This window comes from Phyllobates terribilis, unplaced genomic scaffold (assembly GCF_046119375.1).
Source record: "Phyllobates terribilis strain yellow unplaced genomic scaffold, ASM4611937v1 Scaffold_1__5_contigs__length_1240528914, whole genome shotgun sequence".
NCBI lineage: Eukaryota > Metazoa > Chordata > Amphibia > Anura > Dendrobatidae > Phyllobates > Phyllobates terribilis.
The window spans coordinates 431,036,001-431,051,367 of record NW_027362761.1 but is presented as its reverse complement, the minus strand read 5'-3'; the positions used below and the strand labels follow the sequence as shown (position 1 = coordinate 431,051,367).

At 42.5% G+C, this 15,367-nt stretch overlaps 1 protein-coding gene across 2 annotated transcripts in view; it reads left to right on the top strand.

The window, feature by feature from the left end:
• Window positions 1–15,367, top strand: part of FER (FER tyrosine kinase) — a 340,421-nt gene that overhangs the window by 251,004 nt on the left and 74,050 nt on the right. For both annotated transcript variants that reach the window (XM_073677555.1, XM_073677564.1), the window contains exon 17: window positions 511–605. In XM_073677555.1, the coding sequence (XP_073533656.1) occupies window positions 511–605 (95 nt within the window). The remainder of the gene's footprint in view (window positions 1–510; window positions 606–15,367) is intronic.

Here is a 15,367-nt window from a genome sequence, read left to right as displayed (position 1 = left end):
ATGTAATCACATGTCTGCAAACACATACTGTACTTGCAGTCATGCGCCCACCACTCCTGGCATCGTAGAATCCTCACAGCATGCCGTGCGTGAGATGTGAGGATTCACAAGTCTGCAGTTACATAGAGTGACCGCAGACTTGTAGCCTAAGGCCGGAAATTCCCTTTAAAGTCTGAATCTTTGTAGAGTCCTCTCAACAGATGGAAGTCAGGGAGAATCAGTTATATTGAATTTCAGCCCCTGATCTTTTGTTTTTTTGGAGGGCAGATAACCTGGCGTCACAGGTGTGTGCCAGTCATGTACTTCCCTTCTCCTATAGAAAACGCATGCACTCTTGGCTTTACTGACAATGCCTGTGCTTGGGATGAAAAAGGGTTCAGCCCACAATTGAAGGTGTATGAGCACCTTATGATGCTTGTTTGTGAAGTGTTTCTTATGTATATATATATTTTTTCCTTTTAAGTTAGTGCCTTCTTGTTAATGGTTTTGTTTGTCTTGTTGTTTGCACAGAATTTTGAAGCAGTATGACCATGTCAATATTGTAAAGCTTATTGGAGTCTGCACACAAAGGCAGCCTATATACATTGTGATGGAACTTGTACCAGGTGAGCTCATTTCTATCAGTTCATATGTCCGATATCCTAGTGTCATGCTGTATGGAATCGCCGCTTATGTCACTGCTCTTTCGGCTTTGTGGTTTATTGTACACAGTTCATCGTTTTCAGGTGATGTAAGGCAGATTTGTTAGGATACAGTTGCTTGTGGCTGCGGTGGACATAGTACTGCCACCAGTACTATGCTTCCATCAAAATGAATATAAATAAAAGCAAGAAATGAGGCTCATTGGCTGTGTGCCTCCTGGGAGCCAGCCCGTTCTGTCAGTTTTATGGTTTTTTTATAATCTTTGTCCATTTCTGGTGGTGTGATTAATTAAAACAGAGCTGTCACCAGGTCAAAAGTTGCCAAGTTTTTTTTCTGTGCTGCTTTATTGTATGTTTCTGTTTAATTTGCTATATAGTTTGAGATATGGTCCTTTTTATTTAGTATTTCTTTCAGCATTTACCAAAGGGCGGTGAACACAGGACCCTCTGGGGCGTGCCTAGGCTCCTCTGCTTTATTATCCTGTAAGCAATACCCCCTCGTAAATACCGAAAAAAAGTGGCACTAATTAAAAAGCCTGTATCCCTGAAACTTTATAGCATATTAAAAACAGCAAGACTATATGAAATACTCAGGGGAGCAGCAGGACGCAAATAAGTGCGAAAACTGGCCACTTTAATTTCCGTTACTAGATGATCTTATTTTTTTAAGTTGGAGAAATTTATTATCAATCTAGTGACTACACATTTTTTTATAATTCATTCCTATTTCCTAGGCGTCTTGGAAATTACATATTCTCAAATTTAGCTTTGAAACAAAAAAAAAACAAAAACCCACAGCAACCTTTTGTATTGTGAAAACCGATTTTCAATTCTGTTTGCCTGTTACTTTTAAATAATTCAACAAATTTTCATCAATATGTTTCAGCAGAGGTAAAATAGAAACTTATTTTTGTTCTCTATTCATCTATTCATTTATTTTTATTTTTATGATTGAGGGCAAAAAGCATATTAAGTTTAAATTCTTATCTGTCACTAGATCTCACAATGCTATATGCGTACGTTACTAAATATTTCTGTTAGGCCTGTTGATGCTGATGTACTTACTTTAAAAATAAAATTGTTGTGTAAAGCTGATTTTAATTCTTATCAGTCACCAGGTTTCACAATGCAAAGTTCATATATTACTAAATAGATCTCATTGACCTGATAAGAATGCTGTATTTCTGTCTGAATGGCAGCATAATTCTTCATGAAAGTTTAAACCCATCTCCACCCAACGAGCCTGATTGACAACTCCTCAGTGTCCCTCCTCTCTGCTGCGGATGAGCTCTCACACTGTTCAGTACAATCTGTAGCTGTCAATCAGGCTGGGTGGGTGGAAGTTGAATACACTGGGATTCACTGAATACCCTGAAGATGGAGAAAATTTAGAAAAAAGAACTATGCAGACATTCTGACATGGTATCTAATATAAGCACACCAGCCTGATCAGATCTGAGATCTATGTCAGAATCGTATGCAGTTTGTAACATTAAAATCCAGTGACGGATCTCCGCTAATTCACACATTAGTAATTTTGGTCAATATCTGTAAGCCGAAATGTGGAGTGCAACAAACACAAAGGAAAAACTATAATTCACTCCGGTTGTGTGTTGTGGAGCCATTCCTAATTTAGCTTGATGTTATAATTGATTATTTGAAAAAAAAACCATGACTAACATATAAAGCTAAGACTTTAATAGGATATTTGCTGACATTATACTGCCTTTTTTACCATGTACGTAATGCTGTCAATATCTTGTAAGGGTTTGTTCAGACAGTGTTCATGTTCTGTCCATATGTCAATGTAGTAGTTCAGATGAACGTGTTTACACATGGATCGATGGTGTGCATGTAAAATAATCGCAGCATGCACAAAGTTGGTCTTAATGAATCAAGAGGCCAATGTGTCTCCAATTAGTTTTCACTGTATTTTCTATTCCAAAGGTGAAATGTACTTTTTTTGTATATATAGATCGTGTAAAGTGTTTTTTTTCTTGCATTTTTGTATCTGCCGTGTACATGGTGATGTTTTGCCCTCTTCTTGCTTAGCAGATCGCTTTCATCACGTTGAACACATGAGCACATTTTCGGGCCGCAGTTATAATGCATCAGTCCAGTGTGGTTTGGTTCTAATGTTTCATTTAGTGCCTAATATCCCACAACAAATGAGGATGGAATAGTTTTAGCTGCCCACTTATCCAGACGCCGAACACACATTAATCCTGCAAAACTAGACTTATTTCCCTTAATTTGTCTCTTACTGGGGTTTGGAAGCTGCTGGCAGATTACATAGCTGTAATAATAGTACACTGCACATTGCCCCTGAGACGATACGCTACATTTCAGTAATGTCATTATACCTCTTTAGAGTTTGGCCTCAGAATGTTATTTACCAAATCGTTTTTTGCAGGAACCTTAAACTAAGTTAGTGAAAAATTGAAATGTCAGGTCTCTTACTTTTTCTTGCTGTACTTGTCTGTTTTTAAAGTCAGACACAAAGTGAGCAAATATATGCTGAGTATATTATAATAGTTATAGGGTTATAGCCATCTGGCAAAGCTAAGCTTTGTGGTTTCCGCAAGTTATTATTTTTATTCAAGTTCAATAGAAGTACGGTAATTAAAGGGTATCTGACAATAGGATCAACTTTCGTAAATCTATATTGGTATGCAGGCCATAGAAAGATGGGTAAAATGATACCTTGATATCTGCGATCCGTTGTCTTATTGCAGAGCAATCGTCACTTTTTTCTTAATATGTAAATGAGCTGTTAAGATCTAAAGGCAGGACATAGATCTTGCTGAGAATCTGCCTACAAAGCTTTTTTTTAAATGAAAAGGGGCGTTACCAATGTGAGAAATATAGATGAGAGGAGCAGACTATGTGTCTCACATTTATAATACCCCTTTTATTTTATATAAGCTCTAGAGGCAGATTCTTAGGGAGATCTATGTCCGGCTCGTAGATCTTAACGGCTCGTTTACATATAAGAAAAATGTGGATTTCTCTGGAATAAGACATGGGATCGCAGATATCAAGTTACCATTTTAATTAGCTTTCCAGCTGCTTAGGAGGGTTGATTCTACTGACAGATTCCTTTTAAAGCAGGGGTGCACGACTCTTTTTTTTCGGTCCAAAAACTATATTGTCACACCGAGCTAAATCCGGGGGCCGCACAAAAAAATTAAGGGGTGTTACCATCTGTGACATTTATGGCATATCGAAAGTATATATCATAAATGTCTGATAGGTACAAATTCTTCTTACAGTACTCTTGCCTCCACCAATCAGCACTTTATGGCTGTGCATCCACGGTGAATTTTTGATGCTTCGTATTTTTGCTGTGTCAAAAACGCAGCTTCTGACATAGTAACATTATTATTATTTATTATTATAGTGCCATGTATTCCGTGGTGCTTTAAATGTGAAAAAGGGGTTATACATAGCAAAAAACAATTACTGAAATCTTGAACAAAAACGCAACGGCAAACTTGTACATAAGGAGAAAGGACCCTACCCACGAGGGCTCAGTCTACAAGGGATGAGTGAGGATACAGCAGGTGAGGGTATAGCTGGTCATGCAGCAGTGTGGTGGAGCAATGGTTACTGCAGGTTGTAGGCTTGTCTGAAGAGTTGGGTCATCAGGTTCCTTTTGAAGGTTTCCACGGTAGGCGAGAGTCTGATATTTTGGGGTAGAGAGATCCAGAGTAGGGGGGAAGCACGGGAGAAATCTTGTATGCAATTGTGTAAAGAGGAGATAAGAGAGGAGTAGAGAAGGAGATCTTGTGAGGATTGTAGGTTACGTGTAGGTATGTACCGGGAGACTAGGTCACAGATGTATGGAGGAGACAGGTTGTGGATGGCTTTGTATACCATGGTTAGGGTTTTGAACTGGAGTCTCTGGGCAATGGGGAGCCAGTGAAGGGATTGACAGAGAGGAGAGGTCCGGGAATAGCGGGATACAGGTGGATTAGTCAGGCAGCAGAGTTTAGGATAGATTGAAGGGGTGCGAGAGTGTTAGTGGAGAGGCCACAGAGGAGAAGGACAGAATAGTGTCGCTTGGATTTGGCAGGTTAGTAAATCGTTGCTGACTTTAGTCAGGGCAGTTTCAGTAGAATGGTGTGGTCGGAAGCCAGATTGTAAGCAGTCAAAGAGCGAGCAGGAGGAGAGGTGGGAGAACAGTTCAAAATGGACATGTTGTTCCAGTAGTTTTGAGGCATAGGGGAGAAGTGATATGGGGCGACAGCTAGTCAGAGAGGATTGGTCAAGGGACTGTTTTTTGAGGATGGGTGTGATCGAGGCATGTTTGAAGCATGAGGGGAAGACACCAATTGTTAGTGACAGGTTGAAGAGGTGGGTTAGAGTTGGGATGAAGACTGTAGTAAGGTTAGAAATGAGGTGGGACGGAATAGGGTCAAGTTAACATGTGGTGAGGTGTGACTTGGAGAGTAAGGAGGAAAGTTGATCTTCCGTAATGGCGGACAAGCTGGTTTTAGAGGAGGAGGATTGAGTAGATATGAGAAGGGGCTGTGGGGACTTTAGGCAAACGCTTTGTCTGATGGTATCAATCTTCTGCTTGAAGAATGAGGCAAAGTCCTCCACTCAGATGAGAGGAGATGGAGGAGGCGCTGGGGGACGGAGGAGAGAATTTAAAGTGTTGAATAGCTGTTTAGGCTTCTGTGACAGGAAGGATATGAGAGATGAGAAGTAGGTTTGTTTTGCTGCGGTGAGTGTGGACTTGAAGGTAGTGAGGGACTGTTTGAATGCGATGAAGTGCTCGTTGGAGTGGGACTTTTTCCATCTCCCTTCAGCAACCCTGGAGGCCCGTCTCAGTTCTTTGGTTAGGCTGGTGTGCCAGGGTTACCTGGTGATTGTGCGAGCTTTGGTATGTGTGAGGGGGGCGACCGAATTGAGGGCTGCAGCTGTTGTGGAGTTATATAAAGCGGCAGCAACATCTGTTTCATGTAAGGAGCTTATGCCTGTAAGAGGGAGAAGGAAATCAGAGAGTGAGTTTAAGTCGAGGTGTTTGAGATTTCTGCGAGGGTATGCTAGTTTGAGGAGGGGGGATTGTACAACTGGGGAGGAGAGGGAAGAGAATGTGAGTAGGTTGTGGTCAGATAAAGGGAGAGGTGAGTTGGAGATTTTAGACAGGGAACAGAGGCGGGTGAAGATGAGGTCCAGTGTGTGGCCATCTTTGTGAGTGGCTGCGCAAGGCTGAAGGAGGAAGTGAGGGATAGAAGCTTACAGACAGATGAGTGGGAAGTAACATAGTAATGTAGGTTGAATAATGACCTAGGTCCATTCAGTTCAACCTTTCTCCCCCAATTGTTCTCCCTACACTAACATACTAACTTACTGGGACTTGGCCTCACAAATGTAGTATTATCATTTTTATTATTGCTGCACTATTGCAATTAAAAATTAACCTGTTTATAATTTTTTAATTAGTTTTATATTTTGTATTACTCTTATAGGGAAAATATAAATTCTTGTACCGTGTTAGCCAGCAGATAGAAAAATATTTAGATTTGAGAGTCCTCAGTGGTTGATACCTTTTAATGGCTAACTGAAAAGATGGTAACAAATTACAAGCTTTCGAGACTTCTCAGGTCTCGTCATCAGGCATAGTATACCACAAAATCTGAAGAGTCACATATTTATACACAATGAGACACACAAAAAATGCAATAGGTAAGACAGGTGATGAAAAGCAGAGTTATTATGGAAGAGATAAACAGTTCTGGCTATAAATATTTTAGCAGTTAATGGATAAGGAGTGTGAAGGTTTTATTGTCCTGTGACTAGGTCCAGTGTTGTGATGGCCTCACAGGTCTGAGAGTCTGAGGAGCACATTCCTTAGTTGATGTAGAATGACATAAATCCATGCAACACATTCATTCCTGCTCTGAAAGTGTTAAAGGTCACCATCAGTTTATATTCTGAGATTCTTCTTTCTCTTTGAGGTTTGAAGTTACCTTTTAATACCAGTAATTTCATGTCTTTTATGCTGTGATCAGGGGAACAAAAATGCTTGGCTAAAGGCAGATCTATTCTTTTTTCTTCTATTGTGTGGCAATGATGATTCCTCCTTGTTCTAAGTTTTTGCCCTGTCTCCCCTACATAAAGACCCCCAGCTGGACATTTGGTACATATAATTAAGTACACTACATTAGATGTGATACAGCTGAACGTACCTGGGATCTTATAGTCCTGATGTGAATTGAGAATCTTTATCTTGTCTGTGGTCATTATAAACGGACAGGTTTTACATTTTTTCTGGTTGCAAGGATAGGTACCTGTAGCTGGTGGAGATGACAGGGAGCTTCTGACAATGATGCTTCTTAGATTTGGGGGCTGCCTGAAACCCAGAATTGGGGGGTCTGGAAATATGGATTGTAATCCGGCATCTTTTTGTAGTAAGGGTTGTAGTTTCCGTGCAGCTCTTCTTAGCGCCTCCAGATTTGGATTGTAGGTGACTACTAGAGGCACCCGGTTGTTTTCTTGTTTGGTTTTGTAATGTAGGAGATGATTCCTTGATATTCTGGTGGCTCTTGTAATCTGGTTCTCAATTGTTCTTGGATGGTAGCCCTGTTTCAAAAAGGTCTTTCTGAGGCCATCAATGTCTTTGTCTCTATCCATCTGGTTGGAACATATCCGATTGTATCAGACGGCTTGGCAGTAAACAATAGTTTTTTATGTGTTTTGGATGGAAACTGTCCCATTTAAGGTATGTAGGACGGTCGATTGGTTTCCGGTGCAAGGATGTCTCTATTTCATTGTTCTGTAGCTTGATGATGGTGTCCAAAAAGTTAATTTCAGTACAGGAGTAGTTGAGTGTTAGGTTGATGGTGGGATGAAATCGATTAAAGTGTTCATGGAACTCTACCCATCCAGAAACTTGTTCAGTAAGGGTGCCCACACATGAAATAATTGGTCTTCCTGGATTTCCAGATTTGTGGATTTTGGGGAGCATATAGAATGTCCCTATTCTTGGACTCTCTGGTATCAGGTCATCGGCTCTTATGGATTTGTCAGGCAGACACGATACCAACTTATTTAGTTCCTTGTAATAGTCCTGTGTAGGGTCAGACTCCAGTTTTTGGTAGTAGCTCGTGTCCATCAGTTGTCTGTTTGCTTCTTTCATGTAGTCTGATGTGTTCATCGTGACTATTGCACCACCCTTGTCAGCAGGTTTAATGATGATTTCTTTGTTGGTTTTCAAAGATTGTATGGCCTTTCTCTCCTGGGCACTGATGTTGGATGCTTGTCTCCTGTTTGTGTCTAAGATGGTGGATTTTATCACATGTCTGAAGGAGTCTATATATGTATCCAAATGAGGGTCTCGTCCAGGTGGAGTTGTCCAATCTGACCTCTTCTTGGTTGTCAAGACCCCTTTTCCTTCAGTTAGGGTGGGTTCTGAATCTTCTGTAGCATTGAAGTATTCCCTCAGGCGCAGTCTCCTGAAATAATTTTCCATATCACTACAGAGTTCAGTTTTATCTAGGGCCTTAGTATTGCTCTTGTGATTCTAATAATGGTATTACTAAAATCCCTTTGCCTAAATCTGTTGATCCAGAAGAAGGCAAAAACCCTAGGACACGTTCAACTAATTTGCATCATGGGGAAAAATTCCTTCTTGACCCCGCGAAAAGGCGATCAGTCCTAGAACCCTGGATCAAACCTAATTATGATACTAGTTATGTAATTACTATTATCATATTAAATGTACTACTATTGGTATAATATTTTGTCTAATTTAACTGTAGCCCACAATGTTATGTGTACTGAGGAAATCGTCCAGCCCTTTTTTGAAAGCTGTTAAAGTGTCGGCCATTGCTACTTCTTGTGGTAGGGAATTCCACTCCTTTCTTCCAACCATAATGAGTGGCCCTCAGTCCTTAGTATAGTCTTTGGAAGGAATAAGTCAGGGGAGAAGTCCTGAGGAGATAATTTGCATATTCCCACTGCATTTTGGGATAAGTGAAGAGTCTCCACGAGCTCAAAGAACACTGGATTTTGGCCATTGGAGCTGAAAGGAGGACATCGGTAAACCAGGGGAGGAGTCCTGAGGAGATAATTTGCATATTCCCACTGCATTTTAGGATTAGTGAAGAGTCTGGAGCATTTTTCACTGTTTTCATAACACTTTAACAATAGGAACATGGAAGAGTCCAGGAGCCATTGGGTGAGCTGCATATCCTGCTACATGTTCACAGACTTGCCAGTGGAAAAGCCAAACTTCACATGCCAGAAATGCAAGCTTGTGTCCCTGTTGGAGGAAAAGTTGCGAAATCTAGAAGAGAGGTTAACTACATTGAAAATCATTAAGGAAGGTGAACAGTTCTTAGACAGAACAGAATTATCTCTTCATGATACAGAAAGAGAAATTCGAACGGCACCTGACGAAACAGAGGAATGGAAGCATGTGACCCAGAGAAGCCGGAGGATCGAGAGGCAGTCGGCACCCATACTGCTCAGGAACCAGTACCAGGCGCTCACGCAGGAGAACCACGTAGAAATACAGCAAGATAAGACTTTGCCCACAATGAATAACCTTGTAAGCCCTCAGAATCCTCCTGGATGGAGAAAGAGAAATGTTGTGAAGAAAAAACGGAGAGTGGTGGTGATGGGGGACCAGACATAACCTCAAGAGAAATGTGCTGTCTTCCAGGTGCAAAAATTAAAGATGTGTCTGACAGGATATCAAGACTCTTCAGACCTACAGATCACTACCCATTCCTGCTAATACATGTGGGGACAAATGACACCGCAAGAAAGGACCTGGAAACCATATGCAGTGATTTTGAAAACTTAGGCAAGAAAGTGAAAGAATTGGGAGCGCAGGTGGTCTTCTCATCCATCCTCCCAGTGGATGGCCATGGAACAATGAGGTGGAATAAGATTCTACAGGTGAACAACTGGCTACGTCGATGGTGCCGTCAACAAGGATTTGGATTTCTGGATCACGGAATGAATTACCTATATGATGGACTACTTGCACTTTACGAAGACTGGAAAACGTGTATTTGGAAGTCGCCTTGCTACACTCATCAGGAGAGCTTTAAACTAGAACAATGTGGGAAGGGAAGCAAAAGGCCAGAAAAAGCTATACAGTTGACAAATGCTATTGAGATCTCTGTTATTGGAAGTGGAAAGAAAGAACAAAGACAAAAAAAATCTAAATAATAAAAATATGGGAGGAAGAGAAACCAATCACAAACTAAAATGTTTTTATACAAATGCACAAAGCATGGGCAACAAACAAGGAGAATTGGAACTACTAATGCAGGAAAAGAAATATGATGTCATTGGAATCACTGAAACTTGGTGGGACGATACACATGATTGGAATAAAAGGCTAAAAGGATACAACTTATTTGCAAGAAACAGACTTGATAAACGAGGAGGAGGTGTCGCATTGTATGTTAGAAAAGCGTATATATGCACAGAGATTGAAGCTTCAGAGACTGGGAGTTCTGTGGAAACTGTTTGGGCAAGAATACAAGGAGAGAACAACTGAAAGGACACCATTGTAGGCATTTACTACAGGCCACCTGGGCAAACTGAAGATATGGATGAACTCTTTATGTATCAAATGACCAAGTTCTCCACAAAATATGACGTAGTGGTCATGGGAGATTTCAACTATCCAGACATTTGTTGGAAATCATTCTCAAGTAAAACTAACAGGTCAAGCAAATTCTTATCCTCTCTTGCTGGCAACTTTATCTTCCAAAAGGTAGGGGAAAAAACAAGGGGATCTGCTACTTTGTATCTAATCCTTATAAACAGGGAGGAAATAGTTGAGGAGGTAAAAGTGGCTGGGACCCTAGGAGGCAGCGATCATGCTATTATAGAATTTTGGATAACTAGAGGAGGAAGACATGTGAAGACTCAAACTTCAAGGTTAGATTTCAGAAAGGCAGATTTTAAACAACTCAGAAACAGAATAGGAGGGATCTAATGGCTGGATGTCCTTAAGGACAAAAATGTCCAGGAAGGATGGGAAATTTTTAAAAATGAGATTCTCAAAGCACAATCGTTAACGATCCCGAAAAGTAGGAAGAATGGGAAGCATTTAAGGAAACCAGGATGGATGAACACAGAACTTAAACACATGCTAAAAAGAAAGAAAGAAATGTTTATCAAATGGAAAGAGGGAGGCATATCTAAAGAAGATTATAATGCCGTCTAAGGAACCTGCAGGGCACGTATCAGGTTAGCTAAAGCTGACAATGAATTAAGGCTTGCAAGAGATGTCAGAAGCAATAAAAAAAGGATTTTGGGGGTATGTCAAAAGAAAAAGAAAAGTCAAAGATGCTATAGGATTTTTACAGGATGAAAATGGTGAAATGGTAAGAAAGGATGTTGAGAAGGCCGAACTTTTTAATTCCTATTTTGCATCAGTCTTCTCTCAGAAAGAAAATGTAACATCAACTGATCTTCACTGTCCTTTTAAAGGAATAGAGGAATCCAAGTTATCTGTAAACAGAAAGATTGTGAGGGAATATTTAGCTAACATAAATGAGTTCAAGTCTCCAGGTCCAGATGAATTACGCCACAGAGTACTGAAGGAGATCGTAGAAGAAATTTTAGAACCACTCTCCATAATCTTTGAAAATTCTTGGAGAACAGAAGTCCCAGAAGACTGGAGAAGAGCAAATGTTGTTCCTATCTTCAAAAAGGGGAAGAAGGTGGACCCAGGAAATTATAAGCCGGTGAGTCTGACTTCTATACCAGGAAAGATCTTTGAACAAATTATTAAACAACATGTATGTAAGTACCTGGATAAGAATGAAGTGATTAACCAGAGTCAGCATGGGTTTGTAACTAACATGTCATGTCAGACTAATTTAATTTCCTTCTATGACAGAATCACTGACTGGGTGGATCAGGGAAATGCTGTAGATATAGTATATCTTGACTTCAAAGCATTTGACAAAGTATCTCACACCATCCTTATTGAAAAAATGACCAAGTATGGAATGGACAAGGCAACTGTTAGGTGGATTCATAACTGGCTTAGTAATCGGACTCAAAGAGTGGTCGTAAATGGCTTCACATCCAGTTGGATGAATGTCTCAAGTGGGGTACCACAGGGCTCTGTCCTGGGACCTGTATTGTTCAACATCTTTATCAATGATTTAGATGAAGGAATTGAGGGTATACTGATTAAATTTGCTGATGACACAAAGCTAGGAGGGATAGCTAATACTAGAGAAGAGAGAGGATTCAAAAAGACCTAAATAAAGTGGAGCAGTGGGCAGCAACCAACAGAATGGTTTTTAACAGGGAAAAATGCAAAGTACTACATCTGGGCAATAAAAATGAAAAAAGCATATACAGAATGGGAGGAATAGAGCTAAGCAACAGCACATGTGAAAAAGACTTAGGTATACTAATAGATCATAGACTGAACATGAGTCAACAGTGTGATGCAGCAGCAAAAAAGGCAAATACAATTCTGGGATGTATTAACAGAAGCATACAGTCTAGATCACGTGAAGTCATTATCGCACTTTACTCCTCTTTGGTCAGACCTCATCTGGAATACTGTGTCCAGTTTTGGGCACCATATTTTAAAAAAGACATTGACAAACTGGAGCAAGTTCAGAGAAGAGCGACCAGAATGGTGACCGGTTTGCAAACCATGTCCTATGAGGAACGGTTACAGGATTTGGGAATGTTTAGCTTGCAAAAAAGAGACTTAATAGCTGTCTACAAATATCTCAAGGGCTGTCACATTGTAGAAGGATCATCTTTATTCTCATTTGCACAAGGAAAGACTAGAAGCAATGGGATGAAACTGAATGGGAGGAGACACAGATTAGATATTAGAAAAAACTTTTTGACAGTTAGGTTGATCAATGAGTGGAACAAGCTGCCACGAGAGGTGGTGAGTTCTCCTTCAATGGACGTCTTCAAACAGAGTGTAAAATACCTGGCGGCGCCCTTGCATGGTGGTCCATCTCCCACTGTGCAAGAGCGCGCACTTGATCTCCAGTCCAGAATGTCTCTCTGGCTTCCCTCCATGCTGTCTGTTTGTGTCTGTTTCTGCTGCTTAAGGGCGGCGCCCGATCACTTCCTGCTTTTTGTACCTGCTGTGGTCACACCCCTTGTGCGTCCTCAGCCTATTGCTGTCTGTCACCTGGTATATAACCCAGCTGCTCCAATCAATCCCTGCCTGAGCATTGTGTTTCATTCAGTGTGTGCTTGCACCCTGAAGGTGCCAGGTCCCGTTCTGTGTTCTCTTGTCTGCCTATCCTGGAGGCTGTATTTCCAGGCCTGTCTGAACACGCTCCTAGCCTGTTCCTCCCGCCTTCTAGGGGCCGATTACCTAGACCCGCTCCTGTATCTTGTCTGTCCTGTCTGAACTCGCTCCTAGCCTGTTCCTCCCGCCATCTAGGGACCGATTACCTAGACCCGCTCCTGTATCTTGTCTGTCCTGTCTGTACTCGCTCCTAGCCTGTTCCTCCCGCCTTCTAGGGGCCGATTACCTAGACCCGCTCCTGTATCTTGTCTGTCCTGTCTGTACACGCTCCTTGCCTGTTCGTCCCGCCTCTCTGGGGGCCGTATTCCCAGACCCGCTCCTGTATCCCGCTGCAGTGTCGGTCTCTTCCGTACACTCAGTTCCAATCTGAACTCTCTCCTATCCTTTACCTGTTTTGCCTCTATGTCCGTTCCTTTCCTTTTTCTGCAGAGTCTGAACTCGTACCTAACTCCTGCTTGTTGTCTCTGTACTCCCGTTTGTGTGTTTGTGGTCCACTCGCTACTTCACTGCAAGTACCTTGTGGGTATCTGGCTCTGCCTTTCCCTTTCTGTCTGTTCCGTGTGAACAGAGCCCTGTTCCCCCTGCTCAGTCTCGCTCCGCTCTGACTCCTTTGCTCACTGCTCCTGCAGTCTTGCTCCGCTCTGACTCCTTTGCTCACTGCTCCGGCAGTCTCGTCCTGCTCTGCTCTTGCTCACCGCTCCTGGCGGTCTCGTCCTGCTCTGCTCTTGCTCACCGCTCCAGGCGGTCTCGTCCTGCTCTGCTCTTGCTCACCGCTCCAGGCGGCCTCGTCCTGCTCTGCTCTTGCTCACCGCTCCAGGCAGTCTCGTCCTGCTCTGCTCTTGCTCACCGCTCCAGGCGGTCTCGTCCTGCTCTGCTCTTGCTCACCGCTCCAGGCGGCCTCGTCCTGCTCTGCTCTTGCTCACCGCTCCAGGCGGTCTCGTCCTGCTCTGCTCTTGCTCACCGCTCCAGGCGGTCTCGTCCTGCTCTGCTCTTGCTCACCGCTCCAGGCGGTCTCGTCCTGCTCTGCTCTTGCTCACCGCTCCAGGCGGTCTCGTCCTGCTCTGCTCTTGCTCACCGCTCCAGGCGGTCTCGTCCTGCTCTGCTCTTGCTCACCTCTCTGGGCGGCCTCACTCTGCTGTGTTTGTCTGCCACATCTGTGGTTCTGTTCCAGAGTCCCAGTGTGTACTGGGTCCTATCACGCCTGTGTTCCTACCTGCTAGTGCCTTCCTGTCTGCACTCTAGCCGTGCTTGCCTGTATCCCCCTGCCTGCATACCCGCCTGCCCGCATACCAGTCGTGCCTGCCTATTCCCACCAGTCTGTGTGCCAGCCTAACCAGTCTGTTCCTGTATTCCCCTGTGTGGGTCAACAGCCGTGTCCGGGGTCTGTCCTGGAGTAGCACCTGGTCCATCTGTTCAGTTCCTCCTGGGTGCACTAACGTCGTATGCCGTCGTGCGACCCTGGTCGGATCGGGTGAATACCTAGTTACGCCCCTCCAGGCATTCACTCTCCGGCACGGTCCAGTGGAATCACACGCACACACCGCTCAGCCCGGGCGTGTGCATTACACAGAGGCTGGACAGACATCTGTCTGATATGATTTAGTGAATCCTGCTTTGAGCAGGGAGTTGGACCAGATGACCCAGGAGGTCCCTTCCAACTCTACCATTCTATGAATCTATGATTCTATGTGCTAGTACTTTATACTGATCACACATATATTTATAAATGTAAATGTGATCCCCTCTGAGGCGTCGTTTTTCTAAGCTAAACAAGCCCAACTTTTTCAACCTCTCATCATATGAGAGGCCTTCCATCCCTTGTAATAATCTAGTTGCCCGCCTTTGAACTGATTCTAACTTCTGAATATCCTTTTTAAAATGTGGAGCCCAAAACTGGATCCCATATTCCAGATGTGGCCTCACTAGTGATTTATAAAGGGGTAACTGTAAATTGGGATCGTGGGACTTTATTTTTCTTTTTATAGATCCTAAAATCTTGTTTGCTTTTGCGGCTGCTGCTTGACATTGAGTACTGCTGCTCAGCTTACTTGTGACCAAAATACCCAAGTCCTTCTCCTGTTCTGTAGTCCCGAGTATACTCCCATTTTAATGTACAGTGCATTGTGAAAGTATTTGGCCCCCTTGAACTTTTCTACCTTTTGCCACATTTCTGGCTTCAAACATAAAGATATAAAATTCTAAGAATCAATAACAAGTGGGACACAATCGTGAGGTGGAACGAAATTTATTGGATATTTTAAACTTTTTAAACAAATGAAAAACTGAAAAGTGAGGCGTGCAATATTATTCAGCCTTTTTACTTTCAGTGCAGCAAACTCACTCCATAAGTTCATTGAGGATCTCTGAATGATCCAATGTTGTCCTAAATTACTGGTAATGATAAATAGAATCCACTTATGTGTAATCAAGTCTCCGTATAAATGCACCTGCA